This window comes from Pan troglodytes, chromosome 16 (genome assembly GCF_028858775.2).
Source record: "Pan troglodytes isolate AG18354 chromosome 16, NHGRI_mPanTro3-v2.0_pri, whole genome shotgun sequence".
In the NCBI taxonomy this organism is placed as follows: domain Eukaryota; kingdom Metazoa; phylum Chordata; class Mammalia; order Primates; family Hominidae; genus Pan; species Pan troglodytes.
Genome location: NC_072414.2, coordinates 26,310,180 through 26,329,708, shown reverse-complemented (window position 1 = coordinate 26,329,708; position 19,529 = coordinate 26,310,180). Strand labels below are relative to the sequence as shown.

Below are 19,529 nucleotides of genomic sequence, written 5' to 3'. Positions count from 1 at the left end.
AACTATGAGGATGTGAAAAGATTGAAAGTTTTTATAAAGGAGAGAGAGAGATAAAGATATGCCGGTATACATTAACCAAAACAACTGATGGAGCTTCAGTTTCAAACAAGATAGGATGTTGGAACACAAAGCATTAGTAACAGCTTGATGCCAAATGACTGTTAATTAGGAGGATGTAGCAATTTTCATATTTTATGTACCTATCAAAATAGACTCAAAATACAGAGGAAAAACTGATAAAACCACAGGGAGAAATTGACGAGTCTGCCATTGTATTTGGAGATTTCAACATACCCTGCTTACCATAAGTAAGTTACACAGAATGCCCATATATAGATTTGAATAACCCGTGAATGGACATGATGTAATGGACAAATATAGACCTCTGTACCCAATAATCAGATATTCTGTATTCTTCTCAAGCATATGTGGACTGTGGGAGAAACATTATTATGTATTAATCCATTAAGCAAGTCAGAAGATTGAAAAACAATTGGTACAATCCACACCATAAAATTTATAATTTAAATATGAAGCAGTTAAGGTTAGAAGTTAATAGTGAAGAGATTAACCAAAAGCTACATGAACTTCGAAATTAAACACCCTTGTAATTCATGGTTAAAAGAATCCAATGAAATTTTAGAATGCTTAGAATTGAGCCATAGTTAAAATAGGAAACTTCTATCTACCCCTCTCTCTCGCCCTCTCCCTCCCTCCAAGGCCCAATTCTTACATTTCTGCTTGTTAATTTGCTATAGTTAATTCGGATATATACAAAGACTAAGAACAATTCCTTGAATACAGTGACAACCTGTACCTGCAATAGTCCAAAGCCTAATTACCCTGATTCCTCCACCAACAGTTCCCAAACTGGTGTACTAGAAAGTCTTCCGAATGCTCTTTGCAAAAAACAAACAAAAAAAAAAAAAACAAAAAAAAACAACATCGTGGCCATATAAATTCATTGTTCTGAGAGGTCCCGTTGAATTTACCAAGCATTTCCCAAATTGATTTATTCATCAATAATCCCGAGGTGCTGGGATTACAGGCGTGAGCCACCATGACCGGCCTTCCATAAGGCATGTAAAGGCACTTCCAAAGGTAGAATCAACAGACTTTCCAAAAGTCAGTGGCAAGATCTCCAGACTCAGACCCGCCTTCAAGATCCAACCCCCAGCAACCCAAAGCCAATGAATTGTCCTCCCAGAATAGCATCAGATAGCAATTAGAACGTGGTCCTCAAATTCTCCAGATCAACTCCAAAAACATATATACTATTAATGGGAAATATTGTGAACTGAAGTCTTTAACAGATAACATTAATCAAAAACATTTCTATGGGTAAACGATTATATATAAAATAGGTTTCTCACCAATAAAAGCCTCTATAATTTCAGGCTGATGACAAATTAACTTATGTTTTAAATGCATAATTATGTCAAATAAATGCATCTACAAAGGCCTGAATACAATCTCTGAGTCAAAGGTCACCCCATCTTCTCAATTTCACATTTGATTATACGTGTATTTGAGAGAACATCACTCATTATTTGTTTTGGGAGTATAATGGAATATTATCTAATATTTTGGATATTATGGAAACTAATTGATTGGAAGTCAATGGCACCGTTTCTATTAAAAGAGTAGGATCCTCATCAGTAGACAGAGACGTTTAAGAATAGTCATTCTACATCGACAAAGCGTCAGTATCAGGCAGTGGCTTCAAAGCCAAAGTGGTGGTTGGATGTAAAGTGGAATTTTAATTGGCGAAGGAGGCAGATAGTGAGAAATGTTGATTCAATAATAATGTGAAGTCCAGAAAAGCCTGTGGCTGTAAAGAATGTTGAGCCATAGAGCCCATGGGAAATAGGAAAGGGGGCCTCGAAATATTCAGAGATTCGTAGAAGGGTAGCGTAAATACCTAAGGTAACTGTGATGGATAGTGCTTGAAGTATTTGCTTTCGACCTTCTATCAGGCTGTCTACAAACTTGGAAGTTTCTTGAGGGCAAGAATGAAGTCTTTTACAGCTTCTGGTGTGCCTCTGTGTACCCAACAGGTCCTCAGTAAATAATGTGTTACCCTACTTTGTCATACAATATAGGACATACTTAGCTGTACAGCACGATGTGATTTGATCACACCTAACCTATGAGTGGACAATCACAGCGTTCTATCTGTTTAAAAACAACACTCCCTATTCCCTTTCACCTTCGTAATATATTCGTTTGGTTTCTAGGAATGTTGGTTCTACCCATATGTTTTTAGGCAATAGCACAATCTGTGATGTGCCTAAGTAAAATTATACCAAGCATTCTATGGCGGCAAAGCTAATGCACTGCTCTTTGTTTCAATTAAGATTTTAGACGTTTGAAAATATAAATTGAGATATTGGACAGTGAGGGTTTTATTTTGGAGGTTGGAGGAGATTGAAATGTTGGGGTAAAACTGCTAGGCTCCTTTGGGACTTGTCTGTCAGGGTGGGGAGAATATACAAGTTAACCAAATCTTGTCAATTCTCACAGTGCTTAGTTTTGTGACTGTACAAAAACTGGCATTGTTTTTCCTGGGTCTCAGTGGAGAAATGTGAGCTGTGAGATTAACATCCTCTTTACTGTGTTTTGGCCAGGATTTTGCAAGCTTTTGTGGAGAAAATTATATTGCTTTTTTTCATCCTGTTGTAACATATATGTATATCAGTATGCTTCCTTGTGTTTTACTGTGGTAAAATTGTATCTTGCATATAGAGAAATAAGTCTATTAGAGTGAACTTTAAAAAATCTTTACTCTGAGGTGCCAGCCTTGTGTAATGAACCATATGTTTAAGCCTCGTAAATACATCACACTAGAGCCCAGCATGGTGGCGTGTGCCTGTAATCTCAGCCACTAGAGAGGCTGAGGCAGGAGTATCGCTTGAACCTAGGAGTTTCAGACCAGCCTGGGCTACATAATGAGATCCCATCTCAGTCAGTCAACCAATCAATCAGTTACACAAAAAAGATCAAGGTCTTTCTTGCTCTTTTAGAATGTCTTTCCCAAACATTCTAACAAATGTCTCGGTGTCTCAAATAATGAAAAGGGTTTATGACAGAGTTACAGCAGTCATCAGAGAAAAATCCTGGACAGATTGCAAATGTATACCAGTTGTGAATTTCTAAGACTGCAATTGAAATCCAACATTATTTTTGTACGGTCTTCTTGGGTGTATCTGTGTTTAATAACTTGTTTTCAAATTTAGAGGACTGTAGCTATGGTTTCTTCTTAGAGACCTTGACCTTGAGGGGCTCACAGTTTAATGGAAGAGAGAATTAGAAACCAAGAATTAAATGCAGAGAGTGAGGTTCTGCAGTACAGGGTGTCTACAGGGTGCAGAGAAGCACTGTGGCGCCGTGTTCTGGCCTCATCTTCTACTGCTCTAGACTTCCTGAAATGCCATTTCCTGACCCTACCTGGACCTCTCTCTGTAGGTGCTGTTCTATCTCCTTGCAAGCCTTTTCTACAGCTTAAGTGCCTGCTGAAGTTCTGTTTCTTCAGAAGCTTCTTGAAGACTGCCTGTAGCTCACCCAAATAATTGTTTTGTCTACATCTCTGTTATTTCTTTAATTACAGCCAATTCTTATTATTTGCAGGAGTAATATTCTACAAAGTTGCCTGGAACACTGAATTAGTCAAATAGCAAACCCTTGTTTCCAGGGTAAATATGTACATAAATACATATGTCATATAGGTTATCATCTTAATTCCTAAAAACAACTCATCCTGGTAGATTGAATTTTCTTTATTTCCAAAAGAATAAAGGAAGTACAGAATTGTAAGTGATTTGTCTGAGGCCACTCCACTAACAGGTGCCAGTGTTATGATTCAGACCCCGTCCAACTGGTCCCAGAGCCACAGCTTCTTGCACTACCCTGCAGTGTCCTCTACTGTCTCTGTCTTCAGGTCATCTTTGTATGAGAGCTGAAACAAGCAGACCAAGGTCACTGTTTGACCTTAGCTTGGGACGAGTGCAAAGAGTGACACAGTTTTCACTACTGTGTGTCTATCCAGGAGCCACCTTGAAAGTGCCACAAGTATTAATTTGGGGATTAGAAAGACATTTTAGCAAGTAAGCTAATTTGAAAATATGGGATACTCAAATGATGAGGGTCAACTGTATTTGTAAGTGACTGCTAGGGTCTGTTTCATGGTAATCCCTTCCCGCAAGAATGTGGAATGTTTCTTTAGCTTCTTTGATAGTTTATTTATTCATTCATGTATTTATTAAGTCCTTATTATAAGCCAGACTCTGCTTTAATCTGTGTGAACAAGCTAGAGATTAAGGTCCTGCCCTGTGGATTTTATATTAGAGTAAGAAAGACAGATAGCTAAGTCTGGAGCTCGGAGGGGTGGGGGGCGGCGAGGCCCAGGTTGGAATTATAGATTCACTTGACCAAGGTGAAACCTGGTGTGCCCCCTCCTGCTTCACATCCACAGATATACTTCCAGAACATTTCTGTTCTATTCTTGTGTATAAAATCCTCCTTTTGAGCCTCTCTCCATTGATGCATGTCAGCCTCTACTTGTCTTTTGTTGATTTTGAGGCCACTTGCCCATGTGGCTGGCAGGATATTGAAGAAGAATCATACTGACCTGGCTCTGCTACCTACCAGCTGAGTTACTTTGGTCAAGCTCTTGGACTTCTGAGCCTGTTTCCTGATTTCAAAAGTGGTGATATGATGTGTTAGGCACTGGTGGGTTGCAAGGAAGATGCACGCATGTATTCCCTTTGTGATGAGGGCCGAATGTTAACTTGGATGGAAAGTCATCCAAGCAGCCATATTGTCTCTGGCCCTAGTACTTTCAAAACCTCACAGAACATTAATTTCGCAGTATTTAGGATAGGACTTGAGCTCTGAAGACCTATAGTGTGGTTATTTGTTCATATGGCTGTTTTCCATACTAGACCATGAGCTCCGTAAGGGCAGGATCTACAGTTTCATCTTTCTATCCTGGGCACTCAGTTCACTGCCTGATACACAGTAATAGAGGCACAAATGTTTCAAAAGTTGAGGAATTTTCAACACTTCCTGAAAGAATAGGAAGATATAAAGGCTTCTCAGAGAAGGTATTATTTAAGCTTTTCTTTCTTTTTTTTTTTTTTCAGATGATGTCTCACTCTGTCACCCAAGATGGAGTGCAATGGCACGATCTCAGCTCACTGCAACCTCTGCCTCCCAGGTTCAAGCAATTATCCTGCCTCAGCCACCCGAGTAGCTGAGATTACAGGCCTCTGCCACCATGCTCAGCTATTTTTTGTATTTTTAGTAGAGACGGGGTTTCACCATGTTGGGCAGGCTAGTCTTGGAACTACTGACCTCAGGTGATCCGCCCACTTTGGCCTCCCGAAAGTGCTGGGATTACAGTCATGAGCCACCATGCCCAGCTTATTGATGCTGATTCTTTAAGGGTGAGTAGAAATTTTTTCCAGGTGACTAAAACCTTGAGACATTATTCCAAGCAGAGACCAGCAGGGGCAAAGACACGGGGATATAGAGATGTTGAAGTTTACCAAACACTGCTAGATTTAAAAAACAGAAAAGAAACAATGAAAATCAAAAATTAAAATTAAAAATCACCTAAAAAAAAAAGAAACTGTTAATGGGCTTGTCCAAAGGTGACATCACAATTGAGTTAACTATAACCATAGACACACAATAATGGTTGGAAGTTTTGGGGGAAAAACATAACATTCTCAGGTTGTTGGCAGAGTATCTAGAACAATTTAGAAATACAGATATTGAATTCTGGGAATAATTACACTGTAGTGAAATCATTTCCTTCTCTGCGTATGAAGCATGTATGTGTCACACACTGTTCAAGGTGCTGAAAATCAGACTCTTCTCAAGGAGCTCATGAGCAATCAAGGGAGATGGATGGGTGAGCCACTGATGATCATGTGACAAGTGGGGTAATAGAGATATGACTAAAATGCTATCCAAAGAAGAAGAAAGAAATTATTCATAGTATATGGAGTGCTGGGGAAAGAGTTCTGAAATGAAGCCGGCCAGGCGTGATGGCTCACACTTCCACTAACTGACCTCAGGTGATCCACCAGACTCGGGCTCCCAAAGTGCTGGGATTACAGGTGTGAGCCACCACACCCAGCCCAAAAGCTTTGTGTTTTTACAGATATTAACCATGTTTCCTGTTTAAAAAGAAAAAACAGCAACAATGTAGGAGAATAAGAGAAACATTTTTCCAAAAAAGAAATCATTTTGATTATTTTATCTCATTGGAATGTTGGATAATATAGTCTGCTTCATTAATCATCAAGCATGCTATGGATTTCCCACTTTTATAGGATCTGTATCTCAGTTCAGGTAATACTGGTAATTTTTGTACAGTATTTGAAGATGAAAAATATAGGCCAAAATCATAGACCTTACATAGAAGCTGGTTAATGAAGACAGCTCTGGAGGAACACATAGATACACACACAGAGACACACACATATATATAAAGTATACACACATATGTTTTTTAAAGCTTTAAAGGTTTTAAAGCCAAAGCCAGCCCCTCCCCTCCCCCAGAGCGGGCGGCCCCTCCCCTCTCTCAGAGTGGGTGGGGACAGCGGTTGCATGGGCAGCTTTCCTGATGAGCCACAGGTCCCTCTGGACACACTGCTGCCTGGCCACGCCCCCTTTCCGTTTCATCTTTCTCGTTAACCAATGGGCTTGGAGCATTAAGGCCACGCCCCTATCCCCCTTTCCGTTTCATCTTTCTCGTTAACCAATGGGCTTGGAGCATTAAGGCCACGCCCCTATTCTGCATTCTACTGTGGCCCTGGTTACGCCTCCTCTGGGTCAGTTACGCAGCTGTCTTCTAGGTGACTGGACGTGTTGATCAGCGCTCGCTGGGATTTGGCTGACGTGGCCCCAACCCCGCCTCCCTCCCCACCCCACAATGGCAGAAGAAACTCGACAGTGTAAATTAGCTGCAGCCAAGAAAAAGGTAAAGACGTACCGGGTCATGGCCCCCCAACCCAACCACAGATCCCCTCCGACGACAAGACCGCTGCCACAGTCCATACTACTCCTGAGGCACACCAGACTTTGCCCCCAACCCCAGCGCTTCTGGGCTCCCCCTACAAAAGTCTTGTCAGTCAGCCGTGCCCCTTCAGCAAACAGCTCAGTCCCTACCCTCGCCAATCACCCCAGGGTGACTTTGGGCAGGTGACTCCTGGGGCGCCCCACTCCATTACTGGGCCCTCACCTCTTGCCGCCCCAAGTTGGACCTCCCTGGGCTCTTTGGGCTCGCATCTCCAAGGACCTGGGCCCCCCAGCCCCAGGCCCCGCCCTCGCCAGTTGTCCCTGGGTGACTTTGGGCTGGTGACTCCTGGGGCTCCCTGCTGCAGACTCTGCCCTCCCCTCCTGCTGCCTCAAGGTCGACCTCCCTGGGCTCTCTGCGCTGGCGTCTCCAGGGACCTGGGTCACAACCCTGTGTTTCCCTCCCGCGTGGTGGAGTGGAGACTCAGACATCGCGCTGATGTAGTCCCTCCCCCGCACTAGGAGGAGTGGAATGTAGTGATATCACCGTCTGCCTACCAACTGTCATTACTGGAAGACTGGCCCTGGTCTTATGACCCAGTCCCCTAAACGTTGTCACCCCGTTTCTGGTTCTGGTCACAGCAGAAATTTCCAACTGGAAGGGGAATGGAGACTATGGGACCTAGGAGCAAGAGGTTTCAGGCTGCCTCACTCCCTTACCATAGCCATTGACAGTGGGAAAAGCCTACACTTCCCCCGTGAGCTCAAAACGTTGACAGTGTCTCTGGGTGGCGATGGGAGAATGGGTTGGGTTTGGTTTTCTCCCAAGCTTCTACTTTCCAGAGAGATTTTAACATTTTTTTCCGAGTTCTCCACCTCATATTCTAATTCTCCATGGTTCTGGACCAGACTGCCCTTCAGTCAGTGGTCTCTGAAGTGAGATTTCCTCATCTTCTGTGCAATAGATCTTGGGAGACTGAACTTGACAGTTTGAATCTTCCTCATATTATCTCAAGCTGCGGTGCTTTGAGTACCACAGGATAAATGTGGGACATCTTTCTGAAGCATCAGTTTCCTTTGATTCTCTTGAGATCAAGAGAAAAAACATGAATGTACTTAGGGATGGCAGTCCCATAGGTTTCTAAGAGTATACCAGACTTCTCTCTGAAATGAGGCTTGGGTTGTCCTCTTTCTGATAAATTCCCAGATTTCACAGAAAGGCTGCCTTCTGCCATGAGGACACATTGATAGAAAAGTTTGAGAGGTACTAGTGCACTTCTTCCCAATAACAGACGTGTGAAGATGTACGACTCTAAACCACATGACATACAGCTCCTGCCTATTTCATGTTTACTTTTCTACCTCTGCCTCTGGATTTGGTGCCTGGCAAAACCCCAGAGCTTAGAGTGGGAAGACTGAGTTTCCAAGTTCCAGTATCGCCTTTTTCTTTTTCTTTTTTCTTTTTTTCTAGCCATGATGTCGATCCCTCTCAGTCCCTAAATGATTGTGACACCTTATAGAGTTGTTGGTGTCATTAAATCAGATGGTATATAAGAGTATTTTATAAAAACTATAAAGGAGGATGTGGCTGTAGGGGTTGATAGTTCTCATGAGTATTACTGCTCTTCTTTCCCACAGTTCAAAGAATATTGGCAGAGAAACCGCCCTGGTGTTCCAGCAGCAGCGAAGAGGAACAGGAAAGCAAATGGCAGTAGCCCTGAGACGGCCGCTTCTGGTGGTTGCCATTCATCTGAGGCTGTGAGTCTTGCCTGGACAGGCTTTTGGGGACAGGGGGCCCAAGGAGCAGTAGAGGGCAATCGTTAAGATTGTGGATGGACTGTTGGGTACTGGTGAAGGATTCTGGATTTGGCCGGGCACGGTGGCTCACGCCTGTAATCCCAACACTTCGGGAGACCAAGGCAGGTGGATCACAAGGTCAGGAGATCGAGACCATCCAGGCAAACACGGTGAAATACTAAAAAATACCAAAAAAAAAGCCGGGCGTGGTGGCGGGCGCCTGTAGTCCCAGCTGCTCCGGAGTCTGAGGGAGGAGAATGGCGCGTGAACCTAGGAGGCGGAGCTTGCAGTGAGCCAAGATCACGCCACTGCACTCCAGCCTGGAAGGCAGAGAGAGACTCCGTTTCAAAAAAGAAAAGAATTCTGGGTTTGAATCCTGCCTCTCCGTCTGCTAGGGATATGATTTAGGGCAAGTTGCCTGAGCTCTTTGGGCCTCTGTTTTCACGTCTGTATGATAGAGGTGGTATTGTTTGACTTGTATTTGTGAAGTTTAAATGAGATTTATAATTGTCGATTTTATGTTAATCCCTAGTACATGGCCTGCTGTCAACACCCAGGACACCCAGGATATGGTCTTTGCTGTTTGATTTTCCTCATCCCCAGTCTCAAGGGGAAGCCAGGACAATGAGAACAGCCACTTCCCATCAGGAGTCACTGCAAGGGCCCCAGGGTGGGATGGTGGGGAGATGAGAACCATGAGAGAAGTTGGCACAAAGGAGTTATGGGACAAAGGGTCCAAGATAGGCAGAAAAGAAAATGTTGCCAGTTGATGGGGAAGAAAGGAAGTCGGAGGGCTCAGACACTGAGGGGGACAGAACATCTCCATGTGCACTCTCATCTCTTATAGTCAGCAACAGGTATCCATGGGTAGGGCCCTACATCATCTGCTACCCTGAAGGATCTGGAGGTAGGAGGCTCTGGGCGGAGGTGCAGTGACCCCGCAGGCCAGCCCTCCAACCTCCTCCCGCAGCGGAGACTGGGTGCCCCTCTGCCAGCTGAGACAGCCCACACACAACCCAGCCCTAATGATCGTTCTCTCTACCTCTCCCCCAAGTCCTCCTCCGCCTCCTCCTCTCTGCATGCGCCTCAGAGCCCGTGCCAAGAACAAGCAGCAGTCCTGGACTCGAGGTCCATAAAAATCAGTCGACTGAATGACACCATCAAATCTTTGGTAAGAGTCCAGTGAGGTCCCCTGATTCCACGCTGCCAATCCTGGGCTCCAGTTTCCCCTTGGGGCCCTGAAGAAGGGGGCTGGGGGCCCCTGGGGCCAAGGGCAGATAGGGAGCTGGGGCGCCCAGGCCTCACCTGGAGGGACCCCAGAGCATGCAGCATGGCTCTTCTCTTGCTGCCCTCTTTGCCGACTCTCTCCTCTCCAGACACCCCTACTCGAGTCCTTGCTACACACGCCCTGGGGTTGTTGCCTCTTGGGGAAGTGCTGGCCTGACTGGTTGTCAGGGGCCCCGTATTTCTGCCATGACTCAGTCCCTAATTTGATCTTCGATTCTGGACAAGCCACCTCTCCTTTTTGGGCTCGTGTTTCCAGAGGAGGTAGTGAGTATCAAAGGTCTCTGTTAGCTCTGAGAGTCTGAGATTTAAAGGCCTCCTAGAATGGAAAGCTCAGGGCCAAGGGCTCTTGTCTGTCCTTTTCCATCGTATATCGGCTGTGAAGAACCGTCCCTGGCCCGTACATGCTCAGTAAACGTCTATTGAATGAATGCACTTTTCTAAATCACAAGCTGGCAGAAGGAGGAGCCTTTCTCAAACTCCATCTCTAGAGGTTTATGTTACTGTCCTCAAGAGATTCCTGATTCAGACTTTGAGTTCTGAGGCTGTGGCTGAAACCCAACAAAGACCCAAATCCTCTGTCCTTGGGAGCTTGGGAACAGTTCCTGTTCCCATTGGGTCTGAGAACTTTGCCTTTAAAATCCATTCCTGGCCCCTACCTGCCGCTTCCTGTCTGGGGAACAGAGTTGAGGGGGCCACCCTCCATCACCTTATTTGACTCTCCCCACAGAAACAACAGAAGAAACAAGTGGAACATCAGCTGGAAGAAGTAACGTGATTTCTTTGTTTGCTGGCGACATGACTGCTGGGTTTGGGGGACACTCAGATGTAGAGGCCCCAGTCTCGTCTCACCCACTCCCAGCCTGGGGAAGGAGGCTCACCCCTCAGATTCCACCCCATCCCCACAGGGTCCCTGATAACCTGGTCCCATGGGTGGGCCTGTCCTGGGGCATTGGTGGCATTCTGGGGGCATAGCTCTTGCTGTGCCTTCTCTGTCTCCCCCTGGTAAGAGCTCTGTCTTCCTCTTCCTATAGGAAAAGAAAGCAAACAATGAGAAACAGAAAGCTGAAAGGGAGCTAGAGGTGAGTGGAGGGTGTGCAGTTTCCTCCTGTCCTCCGGAGAATGTTTGTTTCCTTCTATTTCAGCACTTGCTTGGCTTTTCTCCCAAAGGGTCAAATCCAGAGATTGAACAGAGAGAAAAAGAAACTAAATACGGACCTGTATCACATGAAACATTCTCTCAGATACTTTGAAGGTGGGAATCTGGGCACCCTGTCATCCTTCAACCTGGCACTTTGACAGGTCTGTAGGGGGAGTCCTTTGAGCCCCATCTCAACTCTGTCATTACAGAAGAGTCCAAGGATCTGGCCGGCCGCCTGCAACGTTCATCGCAGCGTATAGGAGAGTTAGAGTGGTCTCTCTGTGCTGTCGCCGCCACACAGAAGAAGAAGCCGGATGGGGTGAGTCCAACCACCTGCCCTGTCCCCTGGGAGCCCGGCTTCGCAGATGGGGGAGTGAGCCTAAAGGTCCCTTCTGCAGGATGGAGTGTCCTGCCCAGAAGGCAGCATGGCCATTTCTCACTGCTTTTGTGTATGGTTGTTAGAGGCAGCCTGAGGCTGAGTCAGCTGCTGTGGGTGAGTTGGGCACGGTGGGGAGCGAGCACTGGATGCAGAGCTTGGAGGCCAAGTGCCTGCCCTGCCCTTACCTGGCTGTGGTCTTGGGCAAGTCCTAGGTGGGGTGTGGGGTATTGGGTACTTGTACTGTGAAGGTACAGAAGGGTACCTTTAGTATGTTACCATTTCTGTAGAGAGAGGAAACGTGTGTGTGTGTGTGTGTACATAGTATGATAATATACATAAAACATGTCTGCAAGTGTTCGTAAACAACTCAGGAGAGAGCAACAGGGTGGCTGGGAGATACTTCCTTTGATACCTTCCGAGTTTTGGACTATGTGAATGTATCATCTTTTCAAAAAGTGAACAAAAGATTAATTTTCCCCTACCTAACTGTGCCCCCACCCCCAGCAGAAAAATGGGCTTTAGAGAATCTGATAGACCTGGGTGTTCAAATCCTAGCTCTGCCTAAGTGATCTTAGGCCAGCACTTAACCTCAAATACTCCATGTTTTTTCATCTACCCAAGAGAGGTAATCATAGTAACTGTCTCCCCGGTGGTTGCGAGGATTAAATGGGATTGCTAGCAAGGTACCTGCTGAAGCACTCCTGTTTGAACATAAAGGTTCAAACAGGGGTAGTAATAACAATAGCAATATTATCTGATCTCTCTCCTTGTCCCTTCCAACTTCACTGAGTTTTTTTCAAAACCAGACCACGGGCTTGGAAATGCCTTGATCTTTACTGGCCAAGTTGTATATTGAGCCTAGCCCTAGCCCTTTTAAGGGGCACTGTGTGGAATGGCCCAGGCTCCCCAGATCGAAATTTCTCACTCTTCACCATCCAGTTCTCGAGCTGCAGTAAAGCACTTCTCAAGCGGCAGTTAGAGCAGTCCATACGGGAGCAGATACTGCTGAAAGGACACGTGACACAGGTGAGGTTTTGCAGAGGGAGGGATGTGGAAGGAAGATGACCCCAGGTGGCCAGGAGCAGGTGAGGACCAGTGACAGCCCTTCCTAACTTCTGTGCCCATTCTTGCAGTTGAAGGAGTCGCTTAAAGAAGTCCAGCTGGAGAGAGATCAATATGCTGAACAAATAAAAGGAGAGAGGGCCCAGTGGCAGCAGAGGATGAGGAAAATGTCGCAGGAGGTGAGATCTGACCCTTCAGCCTCCCGCCCCTCCCCCCCCCAACAACTTAGATAGGTCACTGGATCTTTCTGGGCCTCTTTAAAATGGGAATAGTGCAGCCAGAGGTGGTCCTGGGTCTAGGCTTTGTGGAGGTCGGGGCAGAGAGGGAGATGGGAGCCTGTCCAGCCACCAGCCCCTCTCTCCAGGGCCCTTTCCCCCTGTGCTTTGGGCAGGTTTGCACATTGAAGGAGGAGAAGAAGCATGATACGCATCGGGTAGAGGAGCTGGAGAGGAGCTTGTCCAGACTCAAAAACCAGATGGGTAAGATGGGACTGGCATGACCTGGGAGCAGGACTGGCATCAGAGGGCTGTGGGGGTGGCTTAGAATGCCCCAGGAAGGTGGGTGGATGGCAGGGCTTTGAGGCAGAGGGAAAGAGGTCTGTGCCAGGAGACAAGTCTTGTCATCTCCCTGAGCCTCAGTGTCCCCATGAGCAAAGAGGGCCCGTCGTCAGCCACCCACAGTGCTCTGTATCTGAAAGTGGTTTGGAAGATTGGCTACCATCCGGGTGCGAGGAATCATTAGCAGTGAGGCCAAGTTTGGGAAGCCGAAGAGGAGCTGTGCACCAAGAGGAGGGTGTTTTGTTGTTTTTTCTGTTTTGATTTTTGTTTTGAGAATCCAGAGGCCCTTATGATCTGCTTCCTTTCTCAGCTGAGCCACTGCCCCCGGATGCCCCAGCAGTGTCCTCTGAGGTGGAGCTGCAAGACCTGAGGAAGGAGCTGGAGAGAGTGGCAGGAGAGCTCCAGGCTCAGGTGGAAAACAATCAGTGCATCAGTCTCCTGAACCGTGGGCAAAAGGAGAGGCTTCGCGAGCAGGAGGAGAGGCTTCAGGAGCAGCAGGAGAGGCTTCGGGAACAGGAGAAGAGGCTTCAGCAGCTGGCCGAGCCACAGAGCGACTTGAAGGAGCTGGTGGGTTGCCCCACCTGGGGAGCCTGCCCTCCTCCCTAGCCCTCCAGGCCTTTGTTTCCCCACCTGTAAAATGGGGCAGTGTAGCCCTCACATGAAATATTACTTCCAAAGGCACCTGTGAGCCAGAGCTTTGCTCTGGTGGCTGTGGGAGAGAGGAGAGTATTTTTCTAACTTGGCTCCACCCTTCCCGGTGCCATGGGAGGCAGACACCAAGTTCTGGGGTCTCCAGCTGCAGTGGGTGGCTGCTGATTGCTTCTCTCTGTCCAGAAGAACGAGAACAAGAGCGCACTGCAGTTGGAGCAGCAAGTAAAGGAGCTGCAGGAGAAGCCGGGCCAGGTGACGGAGACGCTCACCTCGGCCGAGAAGGAGCCAGAGGCAGCAGTCCCAGCCTCAGGGACTGGGGGCGAGTCTGTGAGTGGGGAGACCCTCCGGGCCCTGCAGGAAGTCATGGAGAAGCTGGAGGGGAGTGAGTCCTAGCATGGGCCAAGAAGGGCAGGGCTGGGGCAGGTCGCTGCTGAGATGTGACCCCATTATTTTGGCTCCAGAGCGGCCTTATGGACCTCCTGGAGGAGAAGGCGGACCTGAGGGAGCATGTGGACAAACTGGAACTTGGATTCATCCAGTACCGGAGAGAGAGATGCCATCAGTGAGTGGGAGTCCAGGGCACGGCAGGGGGAGCTGCAGGGCTGTGGGAGGGGCCCCAGCGTCTGAGCCCTGTCCTCCCGCAGGAAAGTACATCGCCTTCTAACAGAGCCAGGGGACAGTGCCAAAGATGCGGCACCGGGAGGAGGCCATCATCAGGCTGGCCCAGGACGAGGAGGAGAGGAAGGTAGGGTGTGCAATATCCCTGTGGGGGTAGGGGTGGGGGTGGGGGTGTGGGTGGGGTGGGCATGAGGGTGGGCGCCAGCAGCGGCCTGACAGCTGAGCACCCGTCCCTTCAGGTGACGCTGCTGGAGCTGCAGGAGATGGTGTTGCGGCTTGTGGCAACTACAGCGAGGGGCACGGCAAATTCCTGGCCGCTGCCCGGAACCCTGCTGCTGAACCCAGTCCAGGAGCCCCAGCCCCCCAGGAGCTCGGGGCTGCCAACGAGCGTGGTGGTGAGTAGAGCCCCCAGGCGGGGTGAGCAGGCAGGAGCAGGGGGTGGCTAGCACTCCACTCAGATCCCCACCTCCCTCTCTCCAAAGATCTTTGTGAGGTGAGCCTCACCAACAGCGTGGAGCCTGCACAAGGAGAAGCCAGGGAGGGTTCTTCCCAGGACAAGCCTACTGCACAGCCAATCGTGCAGCTCCTTGGTGAGATGCAGAACCACCAGGAGCACCCAGGCTTGGGCAGCAACTGCTGTGTGCCATGCTTTTGCTGGGCTTGGCTGCCGAGAAGGAGGAGATAAACACCACCATCATCAAAGAGCTGCTCAAGAAATTTTTAAAAACAAAACAAAGTTATGGGGTTAATCTCCTACATGATTCATTTACTTCATTTGAATGTTAGAGCTACTCATGATTATTTGTGTTTCTAATTTATAGTTTAAGTTTATTTGTAAAAAGTTAAAAGAGAGTGGGTCTCTGTGGCTTTCACTGATGTTCACTCTGGCATCCTTTAGCATTTTTCTTTTTTCATTTCATAATTGTAGGTCATTAGCATGCATATCGAGTTTGCCCTTACGTGGTGGGAGTTCAAACACACAAAGACCCACTCTTTGCACAAAACTGTTCTCACTGGTTTGGAATAGGCTCCCGTGCTTTTTTAATGTTATTGCAGCATGTATGTTCATTACAGAATTCAGATAAAATTTGCTAATGTTCTGCTGTGATGTTTGATCTCATCTTAATCACAGTGAGCTCTTCAATAGCTCAATATGCGGTTTGCCCTCAAGTGTACACTGTTTATTACTTTGTAATATGCCACTATGAGTACTGACATTTAGAGCTGTTTAAAGGCCGAGAACTGGAAACAGCCTTTCCTCCATTTTCTGTGTATTGGTGATGGGAGTGATAACCTTTTGGGGGAGCTTTCTAAATCTCACAGAAGAGGAAAGTGGCCTGCTCTGGCAGGTATGTGCAGGATACAGTGTGTTTCATCTGTTCCGGTGCCAGGAATTAGCACTGTACTGTGGCAGTTCCCTTTGGATTTGTATGTGCTCTGGGCTCATGAAGATATTGCATCGTGAGCTGCAGCAGTTGCACTCTTTTTCAATGACCTAAAAAGGGCTTATTTCCGAGGAATGAAAGGCTGCCATCATTGGCTGTGGGTGTGGAAAACCTTTCCTAGCTTAGAGCATTTGTATCTATAATACATTTTAAAGTCAGAGTTCGTGTTACCTGTTTTAATCACATGACTACCTGTCCCAGTACACGAAAGGGTGCTGGTTGGCATTCTTCTTAATGTATTTAGTAAAGATCATAAGAAATCCTTTAAGAGTTTAAATGTCTCTGAAACAGGCATATAGGCTCTAGTCAAGAATGAATTAGAGTGAAGGAAAGCTGTGTGACACCTGGCATTCCTCTCTGTTCATGGAGCTGCTTTGAGGCTTAAGATTGATTTTACCATCTAGACCTCTCTGGCTAATACCTATTCTTCAACCACCTCGGTTACTCTGACATAGGAATTTACTTATTTTCCTTGAGTGGAAAACACTTTAGAAAATAATAACAAACATTATTATAAACTAATATATGTGAGAGTACTTAGTTGAAACAAAAAGGAATTTTAGTAGACAGTATTATATTATCTTTGAAAATCAAGGAGAAGTTTATGCAACTTAAAATGTTTACACACTGTGGTGCAATCTACTGTTTGTGAATGTCTGTATTATCAGGAAACATGTCTATACGATCGCAGAGTTGTATTTCCTCACAAACTTCTTTACGAAGAGTGAAATATGTTTTTGTACCTCTCAGTTTCAGTCAGGGACATATTTTGTGCAATATTTCTGTGATTGTGCCTATGCGTGATGAATGAATGCATTTCAGTCATACATTGCCTAAATCATAACTTGATGATGCTTGGGAAAGAATCAACAGTTAAAACTTCATGAAGTTCTAATGTCTGTGTTCCAAAACACATCACATTATTGGTTGTAGGGAGATATGTATGTGTGCTCCCTGGGGTGGGGAGTTTTCTAGTTACTAGACCATCTCCATTTTTAGCACTTGGCATCCTCATGATCCTTTTATAAATATGAGATTAACAGGAGAGCAGCAATACGATTTTGCCAATGGAATAACAGATTTGCCAGCATTCACTGAAAGAGGGCAGATATTGGGTCCTTGTAACTTCAACTGACTCTTCCAAATTGTATGAATTTATCAATGTATTACATAAATCCAGTTTCAGAATGATAAAAAATGTTAGACCAAATAATGCGGCTAATTAACAGTCATATGATTTCTAGCCCGTGGGTTTAAAACTGTATCTTAAAGAGTCATTTTAAAATAATATAAATATTAAAAAATGTAACTGCTATCTTAATGTTCTGAAATAAAACATTTTAAAATATGAATCCTGTAGTTTAAAAGGAAGAAATGGTGGGAAGGAAAAGTAGAGAAAGAAATGCCAATTCCAGTCCAAAGCAGCTTTATTTGCCAGGTTTTCTTAGAATGAATTTTACCAATATATGAGTTCTTGTTAACAGAATGTGTAATGGAAATACTGAAAGACTTTTGCCTAAAGTGGCATTATTGACTGCTGGTGTGGTGCTACTGTAATGTAATAAATTTTTAAATTGTTGCAAAGTGCTATTTTTGCCTTAAAATTTTATTTTGCGTGTCTTGAAAACTATAGTATTAAAGGTATTGATACTGTGCAAATACTGGGCATGCTTGGCATGAGATAATCTGTTTCATTGTTACAAAAATGTAGTATAATTATGCAAGTGTTTATTGAAAGAACACAAAATAAAAAAGGTATGGGATTAAAAAAGTTATGGGGTGAAAAAGTTATCGGATAAAAATGTAAAAAAGTTGTGGCAAAAAGTAGAAAAACGTTTTCTGAAAAGTTACCATGGAGCACGGTGGCTCAAGCCTGTAATCCCAGCACTTTGGGAGGCCGAGGTGGGCAGATCACCTGAGGTCAGGAGTTCGAGACCAGCCTGGCCAACATAGTGAAACTCCGTCTCTACTAAAAATACAAAAATTAGCTGGGTGTGGTGGTGGGTGCCTGTAATTCCAGCTACTCAGGAGGCCGAGGCAGGAGAATTGCTTGAACCTGGGAGGTGGAGGTTGCAGTGAGTCAAGAGTGCCACTGCACTCCAGCCTGGGTGACAAAAGCAAAAACTCCGTCTCAAAAAAGAAAAAAAAAAAAGTAAAGGAGTAAAGAATGGCTACTCCAAAGACAAAGCAGCGGCATCAGCTGCTCAACTGATTATACTTAGTTACTTCTTGATTGTATGCTAAAAAAAAAAAAAAAAAAGTGGGATACAATGATCTTCCAACCAGGAGTTTCAACATGTGGTCTCTGGGCAAGATGAAACAGCAGACAGTTGCTCTGAGTAACAGCAAAGATAGAAAAGAGAAAGGAGAAAAGGGGAGAAAAGCATTGTCTGTGGCAGGGCACATAGCCCCCGGAGGCCAGAGAAAGACCCACCCATTGCAGCGACGCTGAATCAAAAGTTGAGGCACCTGCTTTTCAGTAATGAAGGGAGCTCTTCCAACAGTCCCATCAGCTCTCATCTTTCCCACTTTAGGGAGAAAAATGCTCCCACATCCGGTGATCCTGTACATGCCTAATCCTGTCACCCACAGCCATCAGCAAACAGTGCAAGGCAGATTAATCCAAAGAGAATAGCAGTTAACATCACATAATTCCAAATCCATTTTTAACCAAGAGGGACTTTACTGAGAGGGACCTCTAACCTGTAACCCCCTAAATCTTAGGAAGGGCTCTAACCTTCCTAAGTTGGGCCTCTAACCTTCCTAAGTTGGGCCTCGAACCCAAGTTTGGTCAAGTGTCCTTGCCTTTTATTAAGGAGGCCTTTAACTCTGTCTTAGTAGGGACTCTAACCCTCCTAAGTTGGGCCTCTAACCCAATTCCATCCTTTACCCACGTTAAATGTACCCCTCCTCTTACTCAAAGTCGGCCAATTGGTATTGCTGTTTTCTTTGGGTCAGAGGTTTCCTCAATATTGTCCCTTCGTGGTTCAACCAGAAGACATTACCAGAAAGGGATCCTGATCCAGACCCCAAGAGAGGGCTTTTGGATCTCACCCAAGCAAGAATTCAGGGTGAGTCCATAGACTAAAGTGAAAGCAAGTTTATTAAGAAAGTAAAGGAATGAAGAATGGCTACTCCATAGACAGAGCAGCAGCATGGGCTGCTCAACTGATTATACTTATAGTTACTTCTTGATTTTATGTTAAACAAGGGGTGGATTATAAGTTTTCTGGGGAAGGGGTGGGCAATTTGTGGAACTGAGGGTTCCTCCCGTTTTTAGACCATATAGGATAACTTCCTGACATTGCCATGGCATCTGTAAACTGTCATGTGCTGGTGGGTGTCTCTTTTAGTATGCTAATCCATTGTAATTAGTGTATAATGAGCAGTGAGGACAACCAGAGGTCACTTTTGTTGCCACCTTGGTTTTGGTGGGTTTTGTCCATCTTCTTTACCATACCTTTTGTCAACAAGGTCTTTGTGACGTGTACCTTATGCTGACCTTCTATCTCATCCTGTGACCAAGAATACCTATCCACCTGGGAATGCAGCCCAGTAGTTGTCAGCCTTAT

The 19,529-nt window shown here is 45.7% G+C and overlaps 1 protein-coding gene and 1 pseudogene across 7 annotated transcripts; both read left to right on the top strand.

The window, feature by feature from the left end:
• LOC107968579 (heterogeneous nuclear ribonucleoprotein L-like) overlaps positions 1-5,286 on the top strand; it is a 97,317-nt pseudogene extending 92,031 nt beyond the window's left edge.
• Positions 5,142-17,547, top strand: LOC749415 (golgin subfamily A member 8B). Of its 7 annotated transcripts, XM_054667330.2 has the most exons (18): positions 5,142-5,215; positions 5,303-5,444; positions 6,864-6,988; positions 8,662-8,781; positions 9,875-9,991; positions 10,835-10,873; positions 11,139-11,186; positions 11,275-11,359; positions 11,455-11,564; positions 12,564-12,650; positions 12,758-12,865; positions 13,078-13,165; positions 13,554-13,810; positions 14,078-14,221; positions 14,356-14,456; positions 14,539-14,639; positions 14,752-14,907; positions 14,995-17,547. In XM_054667330.2, the coding sequence occupies exons 3-18, from the start codon at positions 6,941-6,943 to the stop codon at positions 15,195-15,197; spliced, it is 1,812 nt and encodes a 603-aa protein (XP_054523305.1). In that variant the 5' UTR covers positions 5,142-5,215; positions 5,303-5,444; positions 6,864-6,940; the 3' UTR covers positions 15,198-17,547. The 7 variants fall into 7 exon arrangements, with proteins under 7 accessions (XP_054523305.1, XP_024204879.1, XP_063650754.1 ...); XM_024349111.3 differs by lacking the exon at positions 5,142-5,215 and having other exon boundaries at positions 5,309-5,444; positions 14,081-14,221; XM_063794684.1 differs by lacking the exons at positions 5,142-5,215; positions 5,303-5,444 and having other exon boundaries at positions 9,353-9,991.
• The last annotated feature ends 1,982 nt before the right edge of the window (positions 17,548-19,529 follow it).